The following is a 26539-nucleotide window of genomic DNA, read 5'->3' on the forward strand; positions in this document are numbered from 1 at the left end:
AACTCCTGGCCTCAAGCAATCCTCCCTCATCACCCTCCCAAAATGCTGGGATTATAGGCGTAAGCCACCTTGCCCAGCCAGCTTTTACTTTTTTTGAGTATAAACCCTTTTTTAAAATGTGATATTAATATGTACGTATACACAGCTCCATAAACACACACACACACAAACACCACAAGAGAGAAAGAGCTATTACCTTGCAGGCCAGTTGCTTTTCAAACCTTGGAGAAACAAAAGACCATGGACCCATGTTCTGAGGTTCCTCCTGACTCCAAATAATATCTATAGAAGATACTCATTTCAGTTTATATATTCAATAAATACATACATACTATCCCCAATCTCTGATGGTTCAGCCTACACTTTTTTGACTTTACGGTGGTGTGAAAGCAATACTCGTTCAGTAGAAACCATGCTTTGAGTACCCATACAACCATTCTGTTTTTCACTTTCAGTATAGTTCTATGAGATATTCAACACTTTATTATAAAATGGGCTTTGTGTTGAGGGTTCCTTCCAGTTGCTCTGCATCCTCACCAGCATGTTGATTTCATCAGTTTGTTGTTTTGTTTTTTAGAAACAGGGTCTTGCTCTGTAGCCCTGGGTGGAGTCCGGTGGTGTCACCATAGCTCACTGCAGACTTGGAATCCTGGGCTCACGTGATCCTCTTGCCTCAGCCTCCCAAATAGCTGGGACTACATTCGTGCCACCATGCCCAGCCTTGCTGTTGAGTTTTGAGAGTTCTTTAAATATTCTAGATAGTCCTTTGTCAGATATGTGTTTGCAAATATTTTTCTCCCAGTTTGTGGCTTTCCTTTTTATTTTCCTTATAATGCCTTTCACGATGTGAAAGTTTTTCATTTTGATAAAGTCCAACTTTTTATGGAATGTGCTTTTGGTGTCATATCTAAGAACTCTTTGCCTAAGGTCACAAAGATTTTTCTCCTGTTTTCTTCTAGAAGTTTTATAGTTTTACATTTTACATTCAGGTTTATGACCAATTTTGAGTTAATTTCTATATAAGGTGCATATAGACATCCAATATTCCAGCCTCCAGCCGCATTTGTTGAAAGGCTTGTCTTTTAGAATTATACTGTATTTCTCATAAATGATGGTATAGCATTAAAATCCCCCAAACTCTCAAGACATCAGTGGTTTTAGATGAAAGAATATCAGACTGGGGACACCAAGAGAGGCTGTGGTGACACTGGCTCTAGTTGTATTTTTTTTGTACCCTCAGCTTCTAAGAGATTTAATTTTCTAGTATCTCCCATGGCCCCGCCACGTCTTTTCATCTGAAAGAGTTTGAGTGGGTTTTGGGTGTCTGAAAACCAGAGGACCCTAACAAGGACAAGGCCTTACCTTTAACGTGTTTGTACTTGCTCATCTCTTGCTGTAAAGAATCCAGTGGGAAAGGGCAGAGTTCCTCTATTCGGATGATGGCAAAGTCGTGCTTCTTGGCCCCCAGAGATTCCCTCTGCTTTGCCAGGGCGTAGAAATGTTTGCCAGAGCAGAACACGAGGGTCTTAACACTGTCGGGGAGAACGCGGGCAGTGGGGTAGGGGAGAAATCATTAAAGGAAGAATTGTATCAGAAGAAAGAGGAGACGATCAGGTTGAAATGCCTCGCTAAGGAAGCAGTGGGGGGCTCTGGGGCTGGACTCGGTCACACGCTATGCCCTGGCGACCCTTCTTTAGCGACACACGCCTCTGACATTCACTCTTCCATGCACACTGTAGCTCCCACGCCACCGACTTAAAGGACTTCTGTCCGGAGAAAGGAGATTTCGGTCACTTTGGATTCCTGAACGTGAACTAATTTTCCCACAGATTAAATTTCTACCACAGAGTATGAAGGCAGAGGATTCACATCACGTTACTTTTTTGGATCCACAGATGAATCGCCGATAACCGGCTTGAATGTCGTTCCCGGTGCCATTTCCTGGAGCGCTGACACAGCTGCCTAGAGGGAGAAGGGGCCGCACATCTAGCAACAGTGGGAAGAGCTGAGGCTTCCACTGCTAAGGGGTGTTCACCAAAGGAGTGTCAAAATTCTAGCCTCACCCTGCACATAAACGCAGGTGCTAATGGACACAGCATCTCTCCAGAAAATACCAGTTCTGTATGCTTCAGAGTAAAATTATGTTTCTGAGGTTACATGAGATTGCCTTTTGTCCAGTGCCACAAAATTTTAAGAATCATAAAATTTCAGTTTGATGACACAACTTTATTGTCAATAAAAAATAGGCTTCAATTTCTTGGAATTGGAAACATTTTATAGAATTTATATTGCAAATCAAAACAGCTAAGCTAGGGCAATTATTTCTGTTTCATACATTTTTTTTTGACTATCATTTGTAAGTGAAACCCGTTCAGTCAGTACAACTAGGAACGATACGGGTTTATTTCTATGAAGAAAAGAAATCTGATTAACTAGCTCAATTTAAACAAATACTTGTTGCAGAGACTCATGAGGCCACCTCCAAATGCATAAGGTTGTTCACAGGACACTGCGTGAGAGGGAATCGGGAGACCACCACAAAGGGACCACTGCCACCGCGGGGACCATGGGAAGTCCTGGATATTGACTACAGCTGGGATAGGATGAGTGAAGTAAGGCACCTCCAATACAAGTCTAAGGAGGCACTCGCTGACTCTAGGGCCATGAAAGTGCTGGCCCTGAGAATGAGTCCTTCCCTACACCCCTCCCAATGCGAGGAACGGCTGAAAACAACAACAGGTGGCAGCAAAATCACCTGCAGCATTCTTCAGCACCCCTCAGTCCCAAAGATAGACTCTGAAACCTCTGGGAGCAGCACAAGATATTCTTGAACAGCCAAATTCTAAATGTCTTACTTCATCTCAGCAGTTGCAGCTAAATACATTAAATTTTTTAATGCTAGTCCTAATTAAAACTCTCATATGAATTTGAACTAGCATATTTTTCTGATTTGAAAATACATTGTGCACTTAAAACTTAAATAAGTAAACGAAGAGGAAATGTACCCTTAGTACAAACTGTAGCAATAAGCTGTATTGTTACAATATTTATGTTTATTAAAATAGGAGTCTACCTGTGACAAATCATTTAATGGAAAAAATCTTAATAAATGACCATAAATAATACCATTTATTTTCATGAAAATATCTTAAATTCCCCAACTTGCTACTACCAACATAGTTGCATTTAGACTATTTGGAATTTAAAACTTTTTCTAAAATGTTATTTCTGCTCAGACTGGGATACCGGTGTGACAATATCTGCTATCCCTTTCTTTGGTTCCAATGGCAACAAAAAGCTACCTATATTTCCAGGTAGTATTAAAAGGTTAAAGAAAAAGTAGAAGCGGCAAAGTCAATTAAAACTCTAAAGATGTTTCTGTAATTTAGAAATATAATTAGAGATAGAAAGTAGAGAAAAATGGAGTGCAAAGAAAGACAGGCAGAGAAAGGTTGACAAGCCAGGTCTTTCCACTTACGGGGAGCCTGAGTAACATCTTTGGAGAAGCGACAATGAGGGGCTTCCTGAAGTTCCGGACCATCTGTCTTCTGAGCAGGTGGAAATACTGCGCGGGAGTCGTGGGGTGAACCACGAACATGTTCACAGTGTCTCCGTCCACCCCCTCCTCTCTGCTGTCACACATCTGGGAGGGAAACGGGAAGATCATCTGTCTCAGTCACAATGACAACATGGTAGCCAAAGGGAAACTCGAGCATCCTCAATGAGTAAAAGACATTTCTCTCCATCATAGAAAAATACCAGAAGGCATATTTATGAACTGTGAAGTGTTAACCAAAGGGGAGTTCACCATTGACCCAATCTGTGTCACCTAACACAGCTGACTGCAAGAATGATCTGGAAACGGACTCGTAAAAATACCGATTCTCATTCTCATGGGGTTAAGATGGGAGGATGCACTGTCAGAATCTCACTCTCCTAATGAAATAAAAAAAAATTATAGTTTGTATGTGTATGTGTTTTAAGACAAAAACAAAACCAAAAGCAGCTAATAAACAAGGCTGAAAAGTTGAGAGCAAGGAAATTAAATCTCGGTCCCACAGAGTCTAGCAGTTAGGATTTATAAAAGAAAGAAACAAAATCTCAGAAGGTCCTGGTCGAACGGAAAGCTGAGGCACAGCTCCTAATCCTACTCTGGAAGCAACAGAGGGAAAATGAGTTGACAGAATCCTGACACTTCTTACTAATGCCCCCAACTTGGAGAGGGGGAGGGAACAAGCACCCCTGGTGAAAACCACAGGCAAAATCTCCTAGAATAGAAGTCCCTACACACCTCAGGGCACCAACAGAAGCCCCTGAAACTAACACACACCCTGACGGAGGGGAGTGGGCCCTTGGATGGGATTAGTTATTGAATCTCAGAAGAGAGAGAGCAGGATTTGGCAAGAAGACCCCTCAGCCCAGAAGTTCTCCCTCCCACTGCCAGCCTCAGGCTCCAAAAACTGCAGCCCATACCCAACTGCTGCTCCAACCCCTAATTCATCTCTGTATACCTTGAAATTTCATATATCAGACTTTTTTTTTTTTTGAGACATGGTCTCACTCTGTCACCCAAGCTGAAGTGCAGTGGTGTCATCATAGCTCACTGCAACCTCAAACTCCTGAGCTTAAGAAATGCTCCTGCCTCAGCCTCCCAAGTAGCTGGGACTATAGGCACATTCCACCACACCTGCCTAATTTTTTTTATTTTTTGTAAAGATGGGGTCTCACTATGTTGCCCAGGCTGGTCTCAAACTCTTGGCCTCAGTGATCCTCTCACCTTGGCCTCCCAAAGTGGTGGGATTACAGGCATGAGCCACCTTGCCCAGCCCCGTAATCTCATTTTGATAAATTTATTTTTGTGTCATATTTACCAATATAATTATCCATATATCTATTGTTCTATCTACCTACTAATCTATCATCTATTTATACACTTTATCTGCCTATATGCCAAAATCATTAATGAAGTGCATATTGAAGTATTATACTTAGGGTGATGTGTACTGGTATCTCCATTTACTTTGAAATGGATCAAAAAATAGGATGGATTGCTGGATAAAAGAATGATGGATGGATATGTGATAAAACAAATATAACACAATATTAATAGTGGATTCTATGGGGTCAGTAAATGAATGTTCACTGCAAATTATTATTATTATTTTATTTTATTTCTTTTTGAGACAGAGTCTCACTTTGTTGCCTGGGCTAGAGTGAGTGCCGTGGCATCAGCCTAGCTCACAGCAACCTCAAACTCCTGGGCTCAAGCAATCCTCCTGCCTCAGCCTCCCGAGTCGCTGAGACTACAGGCATGCACCACCATGCCCAGCTAATTTTTTCTATATATATATTTTAGTTGGCCAGATAATTTATTTCTATTTTTAGTAGAGATGGGGTCTCACTCAGGCTGGTCTGGAACTCCTGACCTCAAGCGATCCACCCGCTTCGGCCTCCCAGAGGGCTAGGATTATAGGCGTGAGCCACCATGCCCGGCCCACTGCAAATTTTTTTGAACTGTTCTGTACATTTGAAAGTTTTCATGATAAACTATAAGGGAATAATATTAAGAGACATTTGTAATGATTCTTTCCAAATAATAACAATGGCTGTGTCTGGGAGGATATTTACAATGTTTTGATGACCACGAATCATTTAATAAAAATACCACCGTTACTTGAAAAAAATAGTTTTTTAACGTAAAAATACAGGCCGGGTGCGGCGGTTCACACCTGTAATCCTAGCACTCTGGGAGGCCGAGGCGGGAGGATCGAGCTCAGGAGTTCAAGACCAGCCTGAGCAAGAGTGAGACCCCATCTCTACTAAAAACAGAAAAAATAAGCCAGGCATGGTGGTGCGTGCCTATAGTGCCAGCTACTCACTCGGGAGGCTGAGGGAGGAGGATCACTTGAGCCTAAGAGTTTGAGGCTGCAGTGAGCTAGGCTGACGCAACAGAGCAAGACTCTGCCTCAAAATAAAAAATAAATAAATAAATAAAAAATAAAGTTCCCTCAGGGATTATGATGCGCAGCCTGGTATGAGAACCACAGAGCCTGTCCACGCAGGAACCACTTTAATTGCCATAAATCCATGATACCCGAAGCATTATGTTTCCAAGGAATGCTGACATTGCATCGAATCTGTCTCATTCAAGCCCTGTGATGTCTGATAGTTTAAAGTGGGCACGAAGCTATGGCCTGGGAAGCAGGACAGTGTTTCTTGGACTCTAGAAGCCATTCAACATACCTGCAAGAAACGCTCTATGCGACAAGATGAGTGGTCCGGTCCCGCCCCGTCGTAGCCATGTGGGAGAAGAATGACGATGCCACTCTGTAGGAGCCACTTGGCCTCCCCTGGAAAAGCAGGATGTGGGGAGTGAGAACTCTCTGATGCAGGAACACAGTCGACATGACTCGGATGGTGAAACCAATGTTCGTCTGCTGCCGGGCCCCCCAAACCATTTTCCCTACATGTACTTTCTAGCACTCTTAGACCACATTTAGGGGGAAATGTCCATTCGGCTGGGTGAAAAGCTACAATGCCACGTGTCCTGGGCTTCAGCAAGTGGAAGACAAACTCAGAGGTGAATGCCCGGCTTCCTGGCCAGCACATGCCACTCTGATTTCATGGCAGGCCCAGCTCTGAGAAGAATGGGCAGCTCCCACCTTCCTCATAGCCCAGCTGATGACACGGGCCACTGTCCTCGAAAAGAGGGCAGTGGACGCTGTAGAACAGTCTCTGGACATGTCAAAAGTCCAGTCTCCTCTGGGACTTCACCTCCTCACAACTAAAATGTTACAGAAAGATACAACTACAGGAAAGATTTGAGGCATATATATTCAAAACCTAATAGTGGGCACCTCCAGAAAATGGGATTGAGGGTCTGGAGAAAGACTTTGACTTTGACTTCATAGATTCCAAGTTTTAACGGGAAGCAGGTACTGCTTTGTAACACTTGAACGTGCCTGGATCAAGGGGGACAGGTTTTCAAGGCCCCGCGCTGACTCCGGGCCATAGTCGCTGAGAGGAACCCGCCCTCCTGCTGACAAGAACCGAGATGCTCTTCCTAGGAGCTCGTTACACTGACAGCTGCCAGCCTCGGTGGATAACAGGGTGACCCCCAACTGCCTGGAGGGACCGCGGCACCCATGAGTGTCATAAGCAGCAGTGGCCCCTTTTCATTCGTGTGTCCCCGTGAAGCTGGGGCCGTGCGTCCATTACCCACCCATGCGCGAACACCAACCTCCGGAGATGAACGTGTCAAAGACGATCTGGGCGCCATTGAAGAAATCACCAAACTGAGCCTCCCAGAGGGGCAGCAGCTTTGGGCTTTCAATGCTCATTCCGTATTCAAATCCCAGCACGGCCTCTTCTGACAGGGGGCTGTTGCTGACCTAATCCCAAGGAAGAGGACCAAACGCCGTCATGCAAGGGGACATCTGACCCCAGCCAGCAAAGGCAGAGCGTCACGTCTGTACAAACCTCTCCAAGGGAGGAGGGGTGCAGAGGGAAGCTTTGCTTTCATTCCTACCCACGTTCCTTTGGGGAAGGAGACTACCATATTTGAATATGGTTTGTTTGAACCCTCCAAACCTCATGCTCAAATTTGATTCCCAGTGTCGGAGGTGGGGCCTAATGGGAAGTATCTGGGCCACGGGGGCAGATCCCTTCTGAAAAGATTGATGAGCTCCCTGGGGTGGGCGGTGGGGTGAGTGAGTTCTGCTCTGCTAGTTCCCATGAGAGCTGGTTGCTTAGAAAGAGTCCAGCACCCCTCTCCCCGCCCGGCCCCCCCCCTTCCTCTCTCACCATGTAATCTGCACACCCATTCCAATGAAGCCATTTGTAGTTCCCTGAGCATGTTGGGTTCTCTCACTTCACAGCTTTTACATGTACCCTGTGTCCATCTAGCATGTTTGCCCCACATTTATCAGACTACACAACCCCTAACATCCTTCAAGTCCGAGCTCGGATTTGGCTGCTTCCCCCAAGCACTCCCTGCCTTCCCCAGGCCGATGTAGTTGCCCCTTCTCCTTTGTGCCTACTGTACTTTGTGTACACTTATTTTATAAATACCTTATTTTCTTGAATCTTTTAATATTTTGATTTATTCCAAAAGCATGCAAAAAGTAAGTTATAAATGTATATAATGTACAACATAATAGTATACATTTTAAGTGGAGGGACAGAAGACAACAATTGAGACATGGAACGGAGTGTGGGGAAAGACACACCCTCACTTATCATGGAGGCGGCCTCGGCCTCTGCCCCTTTCCCCTCCTAAAAGCCATCACTGACAAGGAAACCCTGGTCAGTGACACAATTCAGTGCAGACAATGAAAGCAAACCGCTGCTCAGGAGGCTGCAGCTCCTCTTAACACCAAGAGCAGGCAGGAGCTTCTCCCAGGGTCTTCATATAAAGGACATGGTGTTAGATAATAACTGAAATCTTTGACAGCGTCCTCATAACAGGTACAAGGCATTTAATCGGGGCTTTTAAAATAGCAGCGTTCAAAATGGATAGTAAGTCTCAAATCACAATTCTGTGAAAGCGTCCTTTGAGGTAGGGGGAATAGTAAACATTTTCATAACTAGTTCATCCCTCTGAATGGATCCAGAGGAGGATGTTAGACTCACTGAAAGGAAAGATGAGCTCCATGTCCGTTAAATAACCTTCCTGGAATCTGACCTTTGTCAAGGGAATCTCCTATCGAGTCATCAGTGAACTCAAGAGCATATTTTCCAGCAAATGGCTAGAGCAGGAAGATTACATGCCTGCCAACTTACCTTCAAGAGTAAGTTATTTTCATAAACACCATGTCCGAGGCCCTACAGTAACTGCTGAGAGACAGAAAGGAAAAGGCCCTGGCCCTGAAGACACTAAAGAGAGGAGCACAGAGACCGGCACCCCGGGATGCACGGCTGTGCGTGTGTACGCATCAAGCCACTCAGCTTAGGGAACAAGGGAACCTGGAGGAAGCAAGTTTGTTTGTTTTTGAGCCAGACTCTCGCTTTGTTGCCCAGGCTAGAGTGAGTGCCGTGGCGTCAGCCTAGCTCACAGCAACCTCAAACTCCTGGGCTCAAGCAATCCTACTGCCTCAGCCTCCTGAGTAGCTGGGACTACAGGCATGCGCCACCATGCCCAGCTAATTTTTTCTATATATATGTTTAGCTGTCCAGCTAATTTCTTTTTATATTTTTTTAGTAGAGACGGGATCTCGCGCTTGCTCAGGCTGGTCTCGAACTCCTGAGCTCAAATGATCCACCCGCCTGAGCCTCCTCCCAGAGTGCTAGGATTACAGGCGTGAGCCACCACGCCCGGCAAGCAAGTTAGTTTTTTTGTTTAAAGTAGGCAAGAAACATGGCTTATTATCCACATCTTTCACTAATTTTAACGAATCACAGCAAATTGCAGATTGTCACGTCCATTTTGAACTGACAAAATGCACATCCATTTGACATTTACGTGGCTACACACAAGTCGCCAGAGTCACAAAGCTCCAGGCTACTCTTGACTCTGTTACTTCCATTCCAAATTTACAGACCTACATCGTCTGCCCGCTCAGCACCACTTTATTTCAAAAAGTATCGAACCCAAAGTTGCCAACATCTGTTTCTAGTTGTTTTAAGAATCCTGGAGCTGTCACCATCAGCACCTGGATTTTACAACTGCTGCTGTAACATCCTACCTCTAGAAACCCCTTCTGATCAGGGTCCATGTGGTTCAGAGGGAGGTAGGTGTCATCCGTCTCCTGGCAAACCAGCATTGCATGCCTTTGGCTAAAAGTTCCACGGCCAACGTCTTGGCCACTCAGACGGACATTAAAACCTTCAGCAACCAAGAAAGAAAAAAAAAAATCCAGATTCCGGTGAATAACCGAATAATAAGACATTATGACTCTGAATTCTTATATATCACATTAATCCTGAGAATTCTCTTTAGGATAACATAGTCTCGTTATTAAAATACATTGTCCTAGATTCAAAAGTCTATAGTCAAGGTGAGATAGTGTAAGAATGGAGAGTCATCACTTGCCCTACAATTTTTAGAGAAAAATCTCCAGTGCATCCAGAACTGAGCCCTTTGCTTGCCAGGTATTAGTGTCCTATAGTCTATACCCTGATAAAGGTTGTCAACATGACTTGTACTGTGATTAAGTAATACTGTCAGGTAAAAAAGCTAATTTAACATGTTCCAGAACCTCTCTAGCCAATGCAAACGCCAGGAGGTAGTTGTAATTCAAAAACCTGCAGAGGTCACAGGTAGCAAACATCGTTTAAAGCATTCTCTACCCACTGCGCAGCTAGATAGAAAGTTCTCACCTTGAGCAAGTAAGGAGCCCAAGGCAAGAGCTTCGGCTGTGGCCCAGTCCAACTTTGTCCCCTCCGTCATTTTCTCCATCCTAGACTGTAAAATTTAGGGGAAGGAAAAAAGAAACTTTGAGAGCCCCTATCACACTAAGTTGAAAAAATTTAATGCAACAAACATAAGTGTCAAAAACATAATGTTGAATAAAAATGAAGAGTGCAGACAGCTACATTGGAGTATGATAGCAATTACAGATAGTTTTAAAACAGGCAAAACCAACACGCACTTCAGGTTAGTGGATACCTCCACAGAGACTTGAGGAGACGGAATTAGGGAGTGGATGTGGGGACAGGATTTATAACATCCTATTTCTTAGGCTGGGTGATTAGTACATAGCTTATTGTACAATAGTCTCTATACCTATTGTAAAAACTTAAAAACAAAATTAGCATTTTAAAATAATGCTGAGGGGGCTGGGCACAGTGGCTCATGCCTATAATCCTATCACTCTGGGAGGCCGAGGCAGGAGGATTATTTGAGCTAAGGAGTTTGAGACCAGCCTCAGCAAGAGCAAGCTACTCTAGAGGCTGAGGCAGAAAGATGCATTAAGCCCAGGAGTTTGAGGCTACAGTGAGCTATGATGATACCACTGCATTCTAGCCAGGGCAACAGAGTGAGACTCTATCATTCAATAACTAAAATTAAAAAATAAATAATAAAATGCAGAAGACCAAGTTCCTTCATCCGAGCTTAAGGAAGACAAAGACCTTTAACTCTTCGCTCTCCTGGTGTTAGCACTGAAAGTCTCATGTTCTAGAAAACCCCTAAGACCCAGGCAAGCCAGCATGGTGTGTCATCCTATATCTAACATAAAACAATATGTAAAACTTTAGCATGTTTAAGGGTCTACACGGTTACTTTTGGGGTATATGTGTTGCATTTTGTTTATTTAAGCCACCTAAAAGAATTAAAGTGTTTTCTGCTTACTGGTTGGAAAAATCCAAACAGACTTTCCTGTATTTTTGTATTTTTAATAATGTGCATGTATTCCATGTACACGTAATGTATTAAACATACATAAATACATGGAGGAGAAATAAAATTTGAGAAAATCTGATTGACTATTAATTGACCATCAGTATCAAACCACACTAGGATCAGTCCCCAGAGCCTAATGACATACAATAAATATTTGTCAAATAAATCAGCCAACCAAAAAGACCGGACCAACATGGATTCCTTTGTTGAGCAAGGAGGAAAAGCAGTAACAGGTGTTGTCAGCGCTCCCCACCTTAACATACATCTTTAGGAGGTGACTGTGCACCTGGAGCTCCTCTGGCACCGCCACAGACTTTACACCAATAAACCGCAGGAGGTCAAGGGGCACACCTGTGTTCCAGGTGGTGACTCGCGGTTCTGGCTGAACCAGGCCCCGCCAGTGGGCCTGCAGGTTGGTGGCAGGGGGGCTGTAGTGGGCCACGTTGGTTAAGTGGTCATTTAACTTGGCGTAGTAGGAGGATTTTATTTCAGACACCTCCTCCTGGGCCATGAGTCCACTGGCAATAAGGTGCTCTGCGTATGTGTCTGGGATGCTCTTTCGGGCTCTGTCCAAGCAAGATGGGAAAAAAAAAAAAAATCAATCTGATCTGTAAAAATCCAAGAGACAGTCATTGTCAAAGAGATTATGGAGTGTCATCACCATAAAAAGGCATACAGAAATGTTTTGGAACTAGGTAGAGATGGTGGTTGCACAACATTGTGAATGTAATAAATGCCACTGAATTGTCCATTTTAGAATAGTCGATTTTACATTATGTGACTGGTACCTCAATAAGTTAATTAAAAAAAATTTTGAAGTGATAGGCATTAAAAATAAATAAATAAATAAATAAATAACAATAGATTAAATAAATTAATAAAGGCACACTCACGAGTAACAGCCTCTTCCAGGCAAGCAAGAGAAAACACATTTATATTTATAAACGTTTGTCTACATCCAGGTGGAAATAGTAGCATTTTCCTATGAATTGGGAAATCCTGACACTTATTTCCAAGACTGACCCACACTGTCTATCCAATTAGCACCTTCTTCATTTCAGAAAAGATGGAACCCCAGGTTGTTGGCATCTGGTTCAGGTTGCTCTAACCATCCTTGAACTACAACAGCCAGTACGTGGTTATTACAACAACACTAGTACCACTCTACATTTGCATAATACTTTAAAGTATAAAGGCTGTTCCCCTATATTGTCATATTTAATCCTGACAAAAGTGAGAGGTGAGCAGGATAGATTTTTTTTTACAAAATGGGGCCCTGAGCCTCATTGACTCGTTCAGCTGCTAAATTCAGAGCTAAGCAGAAAACGCAGATTACTTCTTCCTAGGGCAGCCTGTAACTTGAAGGTTATTCCTTTGCTTTGGTTTATATCTCTGAGAAAATAAAGGGCGGCACCTATTTTACTTTCTAGTATCTAGAAAAGAAATTGCAAAGTAATGTGTTCCTACTCCGTCACATTAATCTTCTGAATCAGCACTGTCCAACAAAAATAAAATGCAATACACATGTGTAATTAAAACATTTTTGGCAGTCACATTAGAAAAGGTAAAAAAAGCTGGGCGCAGTGGCTCACACCTGTAATCCTAGCACTCTGGGAGGCCAAGGCGGGTGGATTGCTTGAGGTCAGGAGTTCGAGACCAGCCTGAGCAAGAGTGAGACCCCGTCTCTATTAAAAATAGAAAGAAATTAGCTGGACAACTAAAAATATATAGAAAAAAAAATAGCTGGGCATGGTGGCGCATGCCTGTAGTCCCAGCTACTCGGGAGGCTGAGGCAGTAGGATCGCTTAAGCCCAGGAGTCTGAGGTTGCTGTGAGCTAGGCTAACGCCACAGCACTCTAGCCCGGGCAACAGAGCGAGACTCTGTCTCAAAAAAAAATAAAATAAAAACAAAAAAATAAATTGTCATTTCAATACCTAATCAATATAAAAATTAGTGGGATATCTCATATGCATGTCTATATTTTACACACCAAGTCTTGGAAACCTGGTGTGCTCATCACCCTGACAGCACATCAGTCAGGACCAGCCGCATTTCAAGTGCTCAACAGCCACTTACAGCTAGTGGCTTCCACACTGGACGGTGCAGTTCTGAACATTTGTCAAAATCCCTTGTGTTACCTCTAGCCCAGGCAAAAAGCAGGTCTACATCTGTGGTTTGTGGAAGTGAATCATAGAGGTTCTATTTCTGATCCTGCCAACACCACACTAAGAAGCTTTGGGCAAGGCTCTGCCCAAGTCCTCCTCTGCAGCCTTCCCATCTGCTGAGTTGTCAAGTTGCCCTTTCTCTGTGCAACGAGGAAACGTAGAGTGTGAAGAATATGGGGTCCTCTCCTGGGACCCATGGGGCGACCATCCCAGTTTGCCCAGAGCTGTCCCAGCTTTAGCACTGACAGTTTCACGTCCTAGGCAAACCGGGGAAGTTGGTCATCCTACCTGGGAGTGTCTATTAAAATTAATAATTTAGGTACTCCAGGGTAGAGCAGGTATGTCAAAGGAAGGTTTGCAATTGTACCTGATGATTTTGTACATGAGTGGGTTGGTGAAGAAAGGCTCGTCCAGCTCATTGTGGCCCCACTGCCTGTAGCAGAACAAATCAACAATCACATCCTTGCGGAATCGGCGCTGGTATTCGAAAGCCAGTCGTGTTGCACGGACCACTTCCTCTGGGCTGTCTCCGTTGACATGGATGATGGCACAGCCCACGAGCTTGCCTGAAGTAGGAAAGACCACGGTGAAGCAGGACACTTAACCCAGGATGATACTAGCCTTCCCCAAGTCTTGCTGCCCAGTCTGCAGGGAGATTGGTGTGGTTGGTAAGAACCCAAGCTTTGGAGTCCAGCCATCAAGTTCCAACTCCATGACTTATTGTGTGACTTTGGTAAGGTTATTATCTCTGTCTGCTTATCTGTAAAACTGGAATAACTTTACTTCTTAGTGACACTGTAGAGGTTAAATGAATTAATGCATATAAAGTGTTCGTGCTTAACAGTGCCTGTACATAATAATTAATATTTATTTTGTTACTGTTATTACTATTATCTTTCTTCCCGAGCTAAAAGGGTCATTAAAGGATGCATCCTAGAAAAAGATAAATTTTCTCTAAAGTCCCTCCGCTTGCGCTGTCTACCGAGCTGACGTATGTGCAGCAATATCACGTCTGCTCTGCTGCCCGCCGTCCTGCCTGCCACCCGGAAGGCCACTGCTGCGGGGATTTCCCCGCATGGATTGGGGGATACCAGACATGGATGGACAGAAGCCTCTGCAGGTATCAGAAGTTCACACATCAACGTGCGCCAGTTATGCCTGTTACGTTAAACATGAACGTGGCTATGCCTTCTTGGTTTGATATCACTGGGCTTCCACCAGATGCACAGGAGGATGAACTTGGAATTAAACATGCAGCATAAAGTATAAAGGCTTGACTAGATCAAAGGTGAAGAAAGGCATTCCTTCTCACAGAATTATTTTGGGAGGATGTTCTCAGGGAGGAGCTTTATTTTTCTACATTGCTCTTGTCACCGAGCAGAAACTGGTAGGTGTCACCACACTCAGTCGCTGGCTTCCACTGCTGGCTTTGTGTCACGGTCCTATCAGTGGCGCTAACAGAGATATTTCTATTCTCCAGCGCCGTGGAGATTGTGACCCTTTAGTTCCCCTGAGGTTTGGTTCTCTTACTGCTGAAAAACCAAAAACAGTGGTAAATCCAACCAACGTAACCTTTAAAACCTACGAAGGCATGATGCACCTTCATTGATAAACTCCTACCTCCAATTGATCGACGTCACTAAGAGGCCTTGGTAGAAGTACCCCAGCATCACCGCAGTAAACCTTTTCCCCTGCCCAGTCTTCACACTTCTCACGTTTGCAGTGTTAAAATGTTTTGCAAAGACACAGACTACATAATGTCTCCTCATGGGAAATTTATATGATCTTTTAAATTTCTATACCTGTGTTCTTATAATATGATCTGGAATATTAGTAGTATTAAAACAGGTAAAGCAGTTAGCTTCTTTGTTCTCAAATGTAATTTAGCAAGACAATAAAATACTGCAACCAGCTTTTTTATTATATCACTTGAAAAATTACTAGTATGCTTAATGAAAATTTGTTCAGGTATAAATGGGCAATTAAGATATGATTTCTGCATGTTGTGACTTAGTCTGTGGATTTATCCCAAAATTGCTTAGTCATCATGCAGTGTCTGCATTTTTACATGTGTATTAATATATCATAATGATTATAATACATAGTAAGAATGAGGTGGTATTACATTAGCCCTAATGAAAGGGGGTAATGCTTTTAAGTGTAAATAAGGAATAATATTAATGACCCTTTTACTTTGGGACCAGGCTGTTCTTTTCCCTGATATCATTTCTATTTAATATTCTTTTCTCCTCTCAAGAAAATAATCTGTTCTTTCCTTCTTTATTATCCTTGATAGCAGACCAAATACTGCCTCCCTGCCATACACACCTACTGTCAATACATGCTATAACGTCACATTCTGAATCACAGACATAAAGTATAATATCTATACTTTATAAAGAAACCAGACATTACTTTAAACTTTCTGCACCACTTATGTCAAATAGCTATACCTTGGCCCAAATTTAAACCTATTTATTTAGTTAATAGACAATTCAATCCACATAACTGGAATAATTCTGTGGTTCTATTTTTTCTGTAAGCAACTGAAAGAATAATTAGATCATATTCTAGTATGTAGTGTACTATTTAAGAATGAACTTCAAAACTAATTTCTAAGATGATTTGGTCTCCTTGTAGCACAGTTTAAGGTTGCTTATTTTGCACATATGTTTGAAACCAACTACTGTAGAAAATGAGCAATCCATTAAAAATTTTGCTATATTTTTATCTGCCATTGGACTTATTTGACATTTTCACTTTAGTCAATATTTCTTCTAAAATTAGTTTTTTGCATGAATATAAAAATAGCAACCATTTGATTTTAAATAGTCCAAATTTCTAGGTTACTGGTAAAAATTATTTCAAAACAAATTTGTAGGTAAATAAAGGTTAGTCGGAACCCTATACATATGATATAATTACCATACAGTTTAATATGTAGCAAAAATGTATGCTCCATATTTCTGAACTGTTAATTTTTCTGCTGTATTCTAATTGACCAAAACAATGTTAAGAATGCATCTTTATAAATGGGTGCTACTTGATAATGGAAATAATTTAGTAATGGACTATATAGGATATTAATAATGAAGCCATGTTTATTTCTGGATTTAAAAATTTTAAATAATCATATACTAAGTCATTTGGACTAAGACCTTTAGTACCCCAAATTTGAACATCCTAAATGTAATTACTCTAGTGTTGTACTAATCGTGTTGATCTCTGACTTCTACCAGATCGCTCATCTGATTACTTAAGCAATTTGAGGTGGTTCACTCTCAGCTCCATGCTTGTCTACTTCCCTGGATTTAAAGATAACATTGAAGAGGAATGTTAACTTGGCAACACTGTTGGTGACTACTGACCACATCTGATCCAAAATTAAAAATGTAGTTGGGTGCGGTGGCTCATGCCTGTAATCCTAGCACTTTGGGAGGCCAAGCTGGGAGGATCACTTGAAGTCAGGAGTTCAAGACCAGCCTGAGCAAGAGCAAGACCCTGTCTCTACTAAAAATAGAAAAATTAGCTGGGCACGGTGGCATGTGCCTGTAGTCCCAGCTACTTGGGAGGCTGAGGCCGGAGGATTGCTTGAGCCCAGGAGTTTTAGGTTGCTGTGAGCTATGATGATGCCACTACACTTTAGCCTGGGCCACAGAGCAAGATACTGTCTCAAAAAAAAAAAAAAAAAGGCATAAACAGTGAGGCTCATTGTTCTGCACAAACTAGAGGTTTCTCTAGGAATTCCCTGTTTGACCCAGCAGTATCAACTCTTCCCCGTGTGACATACCAATCCCGTGTAACATACCAATATCACTGCAGTACAAAGAAGACCTTCCTCTTTCTGCCGGGGTGGTATAACCCAGCTGATTATTGACGATCAAGTGGACACTCCCACCAATTCTGAAATGTGGGAGATTAGACAGCGTGAATGTTTCCGGAACAATCCCTTGACCGCAGAAAGACGCATCGCCATGAACCTAAATCATGGGGGCAGAAAAGAGAAAAAGAACATAAGGGATTAAGAAATTCAGGTTTTCTTTCAGATTGGAATAAATTGTTTCCAACACTAACAGGAATATAAACCACCCTCGCACTCCTCCCCTGCCTTCCTAAAAACGTGCAGGTTACAGGATTTCCTGGAATGGTTAGGCTGATCTCAAAAGCAGCTTTCAAAGATGCTAAATCGGTCCTTCTCCTCTTGCATTCACCATCAGTTAACCCACTCCTTCTACACCACATCGTCACCGATACTCATCACGTTAGCAAGCATTCTGGTAGCACCATAGAAGAAAGGGCTGTTGGATGCAAAGAGAAAATGAGCTCTAGGACATCTTGGCAGAAAACAGCCTATGAGACACAAGGAACAGGGCACAACTTTGAACTCCTCCTTTCACCTCATCTCCTGAAAAGAGACTACGTGGCTCATGTCCCCTAATCCTCAATGTTACTGTGAACATAAAGGAAAGTGACCTGATGGCAAAGATGAGAAGGTGTGGGAGAAAGGTATCTCATATATAAGTGGAAAGAGGGTTTGAAGAAAAGCAAAATATTGTTATGAGAGAATATCTCAAATGTGCTATCCTTCTAGGACATTTGAAGTCACTATATTACAATACCATCACAAAACCTGGTAGACTAGGTGGTAGAGAAAGGAAAAATTTTTTTTGTTGGAGATAGGGTCTCACTATGTTGCCCAGGCTGGCCTCAAACTCCTGGGCTCAAGCAATCGTCCCACCTCAGCTTCCCAAGTAGCTGAGATTATAGGCGAGAGCCACTGCACCCAGAGGAAAATTGCTTTTACATTTAAAGCAAATAATGAAGGAATTGTGATCTTAGAAGATCTAGACCAGGCACAATGGCTCATGCCTGTAATCCCAGCACTCTGGGCGGCTGAGGCGGGAGGATCACTTGAGCTCAGGAGTTTGAGACCAGCCTGAGCAAGAACAAGACCCCGTCTCTACTAAAAAAAAAAAAAATAGAAAAATTAGCCAGGCATCATGCCACACACCTGTAGCGTGTGCGGATTAAGTGACAGGGAAAGAGAATGGCCAATGAGTTGAAGATTTCTATTTAGAAATACCGTGTCACAATCGAATCCAAGTCTGCCTACCCCTACTTTATTTGGTTTAAGTTTCTGGCCCATGAAAAATTAACATGACTAGGATAATGTGGCCATCTGTATACTTAACAGAATATTCTATTGCTATATGTATACACATATATATATTTCTGTGAGGTTTGAAGACTCTATCCTATCAGACTCTAACCTGTTATCTGGATTAATTATCTCCCTGGTAGTTAAAGGTTCATGTTTAAATGAATGCTCATAGAAGAAAATGTGACCCAGCACTCAAACCTCTTGTTGGGTTACCAAAAATTGGGAGGCAGGGGTAGATGAAGAAAGAGCCACGCTGATTATTCATATTGTTTGCCTGAATGCCAAAGGCAGACAAAGAACACCACACTCTTGCAGCCTTGTTAGATAGACGGATACCGTGGAGTTCTCGTAGAGGCCTGCACTTTCAGAGAAGTAATGACGTCTGTCCTCTCCGAAGTCGCAGGTATGCCAGCCGGTACCCCTCAATTAATTCACAACGCAGGAAAGGAATAATGCAGTGGGAACCCCAGGCTAAAGCCAGTCGCCTTAAGAGTAGATCTCGTATCTGCCATTAATTTTAAAAATGAGCCTGGAATCCTCTTTTCCCAAAAGGTCATCTCAGTTTCACCTTGAACACCTGCAATCTCCCATCAGCCCTACCAACCTAGACATTCTTTCTCCCGTTTTCCCAACCTCTGGCCTCACTTCCTAAAGCACCGAGTACCTGTAAGCAAATGACTTTGTCCCCAGGCCGCGCCAAGCTGTCGGGAGAGTAGTCCCCGTCCTGCCGAGACTGCTGCCTGCCTCGGGTCTTCCCCACGGCCACGGGGTTCACGGCCTCCAGGTGCGAGGGATTCGGCAGCATCGTCACATGCAGCGGATGGTGCGCGCCGAAGTCCAAGTCCACGGAGGAGGTCAGGTGAGACAGGACGTCTCCAGTGGCCGAGAAATTCTCGGGAAATTCACTTAAGCCTTGCATTTTGCGGAACATCAGCTGTTATGAATGAACATGCAAGGAAAAAAATGTCTTTTAGCACAACGGAGACTAGGGAGGAAGAGGTGGTTAGTTTAAATCATATAATAAAAGGCCGGGCGTGGTGACTCACGCCTGCCATCCCAGCACTCTGGGAGGCGGAGGCGGGAGGATCCCTTAAGGTCAGGAGTTCGAGACCAGCCTGAGGAAGAGCAAGACCCGTCTCTACTAAAAATAGAAAAATTATGCTTACTTGGCTTTCAAAAAACAGTGACCGCCATTGGTTTTATCCTGTCACAGTCAGTTGTGCAGCGCTGGTGAGAAATACAGAGAGTCACCTTACCTCCGTAGGGAACTGCAGAAGGCCTGTCAACAAATTCAGCCTCCCTCTATGGGGCATCCCGATGACGACGTCGGTGACCCCGGCATAGGCTGACATCTTCAGCAGCTCGTGGAAAAAGCCCATCATGCTTTCAGCCCCTTCGCCTCCGTATCGCTTCACCGTGGCAAACTTGGTGGCCAAAAAGTGGTCGAACTCCTGCAGAGCATCATGTGAGACTCGTGAGCTGCCGGAAGGTACCCTACTATTCGGGGGGAGGCAGACAAGTCTACGTGCCTGTGAGGAGACCCCATACCACCATGTGGCCACAACAGGGCCCCTTCACTGCACATCCCAGAGGGACCGCAAGTAACACAGGACGCTGCCAGAAAGCTCTGCTTAGGACCCCAGGCAGCAGGACGAGCTGCAGAGAGGACAACTGAAGGGGTGGAATAACTTGCCCCAAGGGAAGCCCTTAGAGCGTGTGCTCTTCTGGACCAGGGGCCAGGCCCTAGGTTTCTGCTGCCTTTCCCAGTACCGTCATTTTCACCGAGGGCTCTACAGCACCGTGTGATCGGGACTGCAAGCTGTGCAACTACCCAAACTCCTGGGGAAAGGCTCCTTGTCCTCTTGATAGCCTGAGTCCTGATCATGGCCCTGATGGAGATTCAGTTCCATTAATTTGTATTGAGGCTGGGTGCCCCGGCTCACACCTGTAATCGCAGCACTCTGGGAGGCCAAGGAGGGAGGACTGCTTGAAGTCAGGAGTTCAAGACCAGCCTGAGCAAGAGCAAGACCCTATCTCTACTAAATAGAAAATTTAACCAGGCATGGTGGCGCATGCCTGTAGTCCCAGCTACTCGAGAAGCTGAGGTAGGAGGATCGCTTGAGCCCAGGAGTTTGAGGTAGCTGTGAGCTATGATGATGCCACTGCACTCTACCCAGGGCGACAGAAGGAGACTATGTCTCAAAAAAAAAAAATTGTGTCGAGAGCCTCTTCTGTGCATAATCTTTTGATCACTTCATGTAAGTTCTTAAGAAATAGGATCTTAAGAAGTAAGAAGAGTGAGTAGACAAATACATAAGAATTATTTTGACTCTGAGGAGAACCAGTAGCTCGACTGCTTGGCAATCTAGTTTTTCTACTTAGACTAAAGTGTTGTGTCTCGTATCATCTGCTGTGTTGAGGCAGTGGGTGGACGGGGTAAGTTGGGAGAGTTAATGGCTTAATTCCCTCTCCTCAATACTTATATATCTTTGTAGGCAATGAGCTGACCTACGCCATTGGTGTTAGATGCAGCTTTTATACCTGAGACTCTAGCATTAGCTTTGACAGATATTTTCGTTCCTCCGTGGTAAACGTCTCCTTTTTCAGTTCCTCGAACCGCTTGGCAAACCAATCTTTCTCCTCCTGGCTCTGCAGTTGGGAGGTTTCAATAGAGATCTGCCCACAGTAGATGTCGTTTAGATAGGCCAACACTTCCTCAAGCGAGGCCTCTTCCTTCCCCATGTTCAATAATCCTATGAAATGGAATCAAAGGGATCATTTTTTAAAAATAATCAACCATGTAGCAAATTGATTCTGGAACATACCAAAATAATTGCTTCAATTCAGAGCACTTTGTTCTTAATAACTCGGGTCATTATTAATGCTTACCTAGATTTTTCTAAAGGTACTACTGAAAATATGGTCAAAGGCTATGAAGTAGTAAAACTAGGAGAAGAAAAAAAAAAAACTTTCTTCACAAGGACAGATCCCTGCTGCTTTATGCTAAGTTTTGATTCTACAGTAATTTCAATCTAAAAATTAAGACCTACCTTTCATCTGCTTTATAACTATAAAGCCTACTTCCTCTCTTTATCTGAAATATTTCCCCAAATCTTCAAGTCTTATCAGTAATGTCCATTATTAAACAGTTGGTCTCAATGTGAATTTAAACACAGATTAATATTAATAGCAAAGAAACATTTTAAGGTGAATGGAAATCTCCCTGAACCACACCCAAAGAAAGGGAAGGTTTGCCCCTGTCATTAGCTCAGCACCAAATCAGTTGTCAGTCACGTGCTAATCCTACAACAGGAATGAATTTCAATGTTTACTTTATAGTGCTTGTTGTTTCTTATGATAGATCTTAGATCTTAGATACTGGTTAACCAATCAACATAAACATTGCTTTGCGTGTTGCATAATCTCTCTCTACTTCACTTTTTAATCTATAAAGCAGAGGCAAACGATGCACCTCAGGGGTAGCTGTCAAGATTAAATGAGGTAAGAAAGAACCCAAGTGTCCATCCATGGATGAAAGAATAAACAAATGAGGTACAGCCATACAGTGGAATATTATTGAACCGCATAAAGCAATGAAGTGCTGATTCACGCTACGACACGGATGAACCTTGGAAACATCATGCTAAAGTCAAAGAAGCCAGACACAAAAGACCAGATATAGCATGGTCCCACTTATATGAAATGTCATGAAAAGGCTATGCCATAGAGACAGAAAGTAGGTTAGTGGTTGCCAGTGACTGGGAGGAGGGCAGAATGGGGAGGGACTGTTTAATGGATACGGGGTTTCCTATGCAAAAGTCCGGGGAGACATAATGAAGAACTAGAAGCAATACCCTTAATGTTTGAGCAGGACAGGGATTCGAGACATGTTTAGGATGTGGAACTGGTGGGACCTGGTGGTGAACATGGCACGGGAGAGGAAGGAGCTAAGGAGAATGCCCCAGTCTCCGACTCGGGCTGCTTAAGGAGCGACGGCTCTACGGGGAATAGGGAACGCAGGAGCAGACCAAGTCTGGGGGAGGCAGGTACCTTTAGGTTCGGGATGACAGTGAGCTAAGTGTCTGGAGAAATGTCCAGTATGCGGTTGTGTTTGTGACTGAGAGGGTTCAAAAGAGAAACACGGTTGGCAAGAGGAGTGAGCATGTTCTCGTGGCCTGACCGAAAGCACCGTCACAGAAGTGGGAGGAAGGTGCTTCAAAGAAGGCAGTCTGTGATATCCCAAAAAAAATCAAGTAAGGACTGAGAATGCACATTTCCTTGGACTCGGCAGTTAAGGGGGCGCTGATGAAGTCTGCAGGAGCAACGACAGTAGGACAGCGGGGGCGAGGGCAGGCTGAAGCTGGTGTCACAGCAGCTGGGAGGGAAGGAAGCAGAAACAGTGACCAGAGAGTGTCCACGATGCTCTGCTGGAAAACCAAGGGGAGACGTGTGCTAGCTAAAAAGGAAAAAACGGAAGAAGGATTTTAAAGATATAAGAAACCTGAGGTTCTCTATGTGCTAAGAGGAAGGAGCCCACGGAGAAGAAGAAATTGAAGACTTGGAAAGAGAAGAGACAATTCGTGGACTGAGAGCGCAGAGGAGGCAGGGAGTGGGGTTCACAGACGGGCCAAGGGGTGAGCCAGGCTGAGCCGAGAGACGCTTTCCCCCAAGGAAGGCAGGAGAGTGAACAGGGTCACACTTGGGTCTAGACGTAGGCACGTTTGTGAATGAGGGAATGGAAGTCGCTCCTACCTCCTCGGTGACAAAGGAAGGTAAGCATCGGTTGAGGGTACCGGTGGCGGGTTAGGAATTGTCCTATGATGAGTCAAAGGTATTGACTGGGTGGTATTAAGAGAATGGGACAGGCTGAAACCATGAACCTCAAGTGGAACCGTGGTGAGATTGTGTCCTGCTAAGTTCAGGAGGCCTGGAAACGTCACACTGTTGTACTGATATTGTTGGGGTTTGGAGAACAAGTGCAATGGATAATAAGGACACAAGCAAGTTGTGGGAGTAAGTGAAACTGGTTGCAGTGAAGGAGTCTACACTGGGAAGTGAGGAAGAGAAAGCCAGAAGGGATTGATTAACAGACAAAAAAACTGAAGGGCGGAAGAATCCAGAGTCAGACTGGAGTCAGAGCTACGGCAGCCAGCGTGAGAAAGGAAAACGGCTGCAAGGACAGGTGCTGACGGCCAGGACACTGGACACTGGAATTAAGATTTCAGAGGCGTGGCAGAAGCTAGCGCGGAGCGTAGATGATGATCTTAGACTAAAGAAAGTCACAAGTGGGGGGGCCGTGCTGCTAGCTGGGCGTTCAATCTCCCATTTAGCAGCAGGAGTTGCCGTGGAGAAGAAGATGGTGACTCAGACGCCAAATCTGCCCTCGGGGAATGAAGTGGAGGTCGGCTGTTGACTGCAGTGAGGTCCTCCAGTGGGCATGCCAGTTCTGGATGCAGTCCCAGCTACTAGGGAGGCCAAGGCGGGAGGATGGCTTGCATCCAGGAGTTCGAGGCTGCAGTGAGCTGTGATCGTACCTCTATGCTCCAGCCTGGACGACAGAGTGAGACCCTGTCTCTAAAAAGCAAAGAACTAAAAAGGAGCCCCACCTCATGTGAGCAGTTCTCCGCCCCGCCCTGGGGAGGATGAGCCATACCTGCGGTGCTGAAGGGTCCCTGCAGGGTCTGCACCAGGGCTTGGATTTCAGGTACATTCTCCAGCAGGGCTTGTCCCGTGAAGAGCGGGTTGATTTTGGCGGCTTTGTGACCGTGCTCACAATATGCTGTCACCAATCTGGCAAGGCCATGATCAACTACATGAGAGAGAAACAACATAAACACTTCAGGAAATGCCCACAAACCACAAAAATCAGCTTTTCAAAGAAGCTGTTGGGGCCTGGAGCACTGTAAATGGCTCCCACCCACCATGTGAGCGGTTTTCAGGATAAAGACCATCAGAATCCAGGTAAATGCGTTTATTTCCTTAAATTGATCTCATGATAGCTAAAGTTGGGAGGGGGGAAAAAAGGAAATAGAACTATGAGTGAACATTTGTAAAAATAATTATTTTTTTCATCATCTGGTCATAAACAGCCTCCCCCCAAAAATAATCTAGACCATACCCACAGTTCTATTTTCATTCAAGGCAGCATATGCTTGAAGCAAGTGGGAGCACTGAGTATCTATAAAAACATTAGACTTCCAAGAAAGGGAATTTCATAATTCGAGTCCCTTAGGACTCTATTAAAATGAGATGGCTTCCTCTAACTTCACCTTAGGAACTTCGTATATCACCACATTAAAAGCCAAATGACTGTGTACCAGAGTACAATATTCTGTACAATAAACTCAGACAGACCAAGGCCATGCAACTGGATTCAGTTTATATAATACCTTAGATTCCCACCTCAAACATGACAGCTTTATAAAGCAAATTTATTTTGCCACTTTTCTTGCAAAAAAAAAAACCCAAACGTTAAATAGGAAGTTTGTTCTGGTTCTTTCAGCTTTTTCCTAATCCTTTCTTTTTTTTTTTTTTTTTTTTTTTTTTTTGAGAGAGAGTCTTGCTTTGTTGCCCGGGCTAGAGTGAGTGCTGTGGCATCAGCCTAGCTGACAGCAACCTCAAACTCCTGGGCTTAAACGATCCTACTGCCTCAGCCTCCTGAGTAGCTGGGATTACAGCCATGTGCCACCATGCTCGGCTAATTTTTTTCTATATGTATATATTTTAGTTGGCCAGATAATTTCTTTCTATTTTTTAGTAGAGACGGGGGTCTCACTCTTGCTCAGGCTGGTCTCAAACTCCTGACCTCGAGCGATCCACCCACCTCAGCCTCCCAGAGTGCTAGGATTACAGGCGTGAGCCACCGCGCCTGGCCTCCTAATCCTTTCTTAAATCACTGCCAGGATACATAAGGAAGGGTCACAGACTGAGAATAAATGATAGTGACCATTTATTGTGTACTAACTTTTGCTGCACACTGTGGACTTTTTCACACACATCATCTTACTTAATCCTGCAACAACTCTGAAACACGTGTCCTTATCTGCATAGGGATAAACTGAGACCCAAAAAGGTTAAGTGACTTGCAAAAGGTGACACAGCCTGGTAATGAAGAAGCTGGAATTTGAACTCGTGTCTTTGACTTCAATACAGTGTTTCATCTGTTACACCCAACAAAAGTTGAAAAGTCCTGAGCCTATAGCAAAAGGGATGAGAGAACTGGACATCATCACGAAGACATTTTTTTTTAAAGTACAAGAGCTAACGTTTTTAGCCTTCTTTGGTCTGCATTTGTGCTCCAGAATTATCTACATTTCAGAAACCTCTAATGCACTCAGATTTTCCCCAAACTGTTTTCCCGTGACTCCAGTAAAAGCTTCTGTTCTTCCCAATATGCCACATCCCACAACAGCACTTCGACTACCAAAGCTCGGTGGCAAAGCTAGTAACTGCTAACGCTCTTTGGAATCCTGTGGCCCCATCTCCTGATGGTCTCTAAACTTGGCCACTTTTTATAACAGAGGTCCCAAAGCCTCCATGATAAAATTTATACCCTTGAATCACCACTTCTAAACCCATCTCCATTTTAAATTGGGATTATTGATACATAAATTCAAGCTTCCTTGGAAATTGAGGTTTACAGAGGTTAAAGTACAAGCTGTTACTGATAGCTAGCTACAAAAAACACTCATCATGGGTCAAATTTTAACTAGCAAAACCACTGCCACCTGAAAGGTTACCAGAAGCAAATTCAGTATCTCTTTAAAGCCTTAATACAAGGGAAGTGTTAGTGAATAATGTGGTCATTCTAAGTGAGCATTGATTTCAGCCAAGATAAACATAAGCCAAGATAAACATAGGCAGAAAGAAGT

General features: G+C 43.7%; 1 protein-coding gene and 1 pseudogene across 2 annotated transcripts in view; one reads left to right on the top strand and one right to left on the bottom strand.

Annotated features, from left to right (window-relative positions):
• The window catches only part of DHTKD1 (dehydrogenase E1 and transketolase domain containing 1), a 33567-nt gene that overhangs the window by 2737 nt on the left and 4291 nt on the right, over positions 1-26539 (bottom strand). The window contains exons 2-16 of one of the 2 annotated variants that reach the window (XM_045535929.1): positions 24322-24477; positions 21210-21421; positions 19925-20119; positions 19333-19602; positions 17316-17487; positions 13875-14073; positions 11595-11907; positions 10318-10402; positions 9684-9823; positions 7241-7391; positions 6244-6350; positions 3479-3643; positions 1880-1962; positions 1363-1532; positions 197-282 (exon numbers count right to left, since the gene is read on the bottom strand). In XM_045535929.1, the coding sequence (XP_045391885.1) occupies positions 197-282; positions 1363-1532; positions 1880-1962; positions 3479-3643; positions 6244-6350; positions 7241-7391; positions 9684-9823; positions 10318-10402; positions 11595-11907; positions 13875-14073; positions 17316-17487; positions 19333-19602; positions 19925-20119; positions 21210-21421; positions 24322-24477 (2504 nt within the window). The remainder of the gene's footprint in view (positions 1-196; positions 283-1362; positions 1533-1879; positions 1963-3478; positions 3644-6243; positions 6351-7240; positions 7392-9683; positions 9824-10317; positions 10403-11594; positions 11908-13874; positions 14074-17315; positions 17488-19332; positions 19603-19924; positions 20120-21209; positions 21422-24321; positions 24478-26539) is intronic. The other variant, XM_045535936.1, reaches the window with a different exon arrangement.
• LOC123626707 lies at positions 13274-15392 on the top strand (annotated as a pseudogene).

This window comes from Lemur catta, chromosome 1, assembly GCF_020740605.2.
Source record: "Lemur catta isolate mLemCat1 chromosome 1, mLemCat1.pri, whole genome shotgun sequence".
NCBI lineage: Eukaryota > Metazoa > Chordata > Mammalia > Primates > Lemuridae > Lemur > Lemur catta.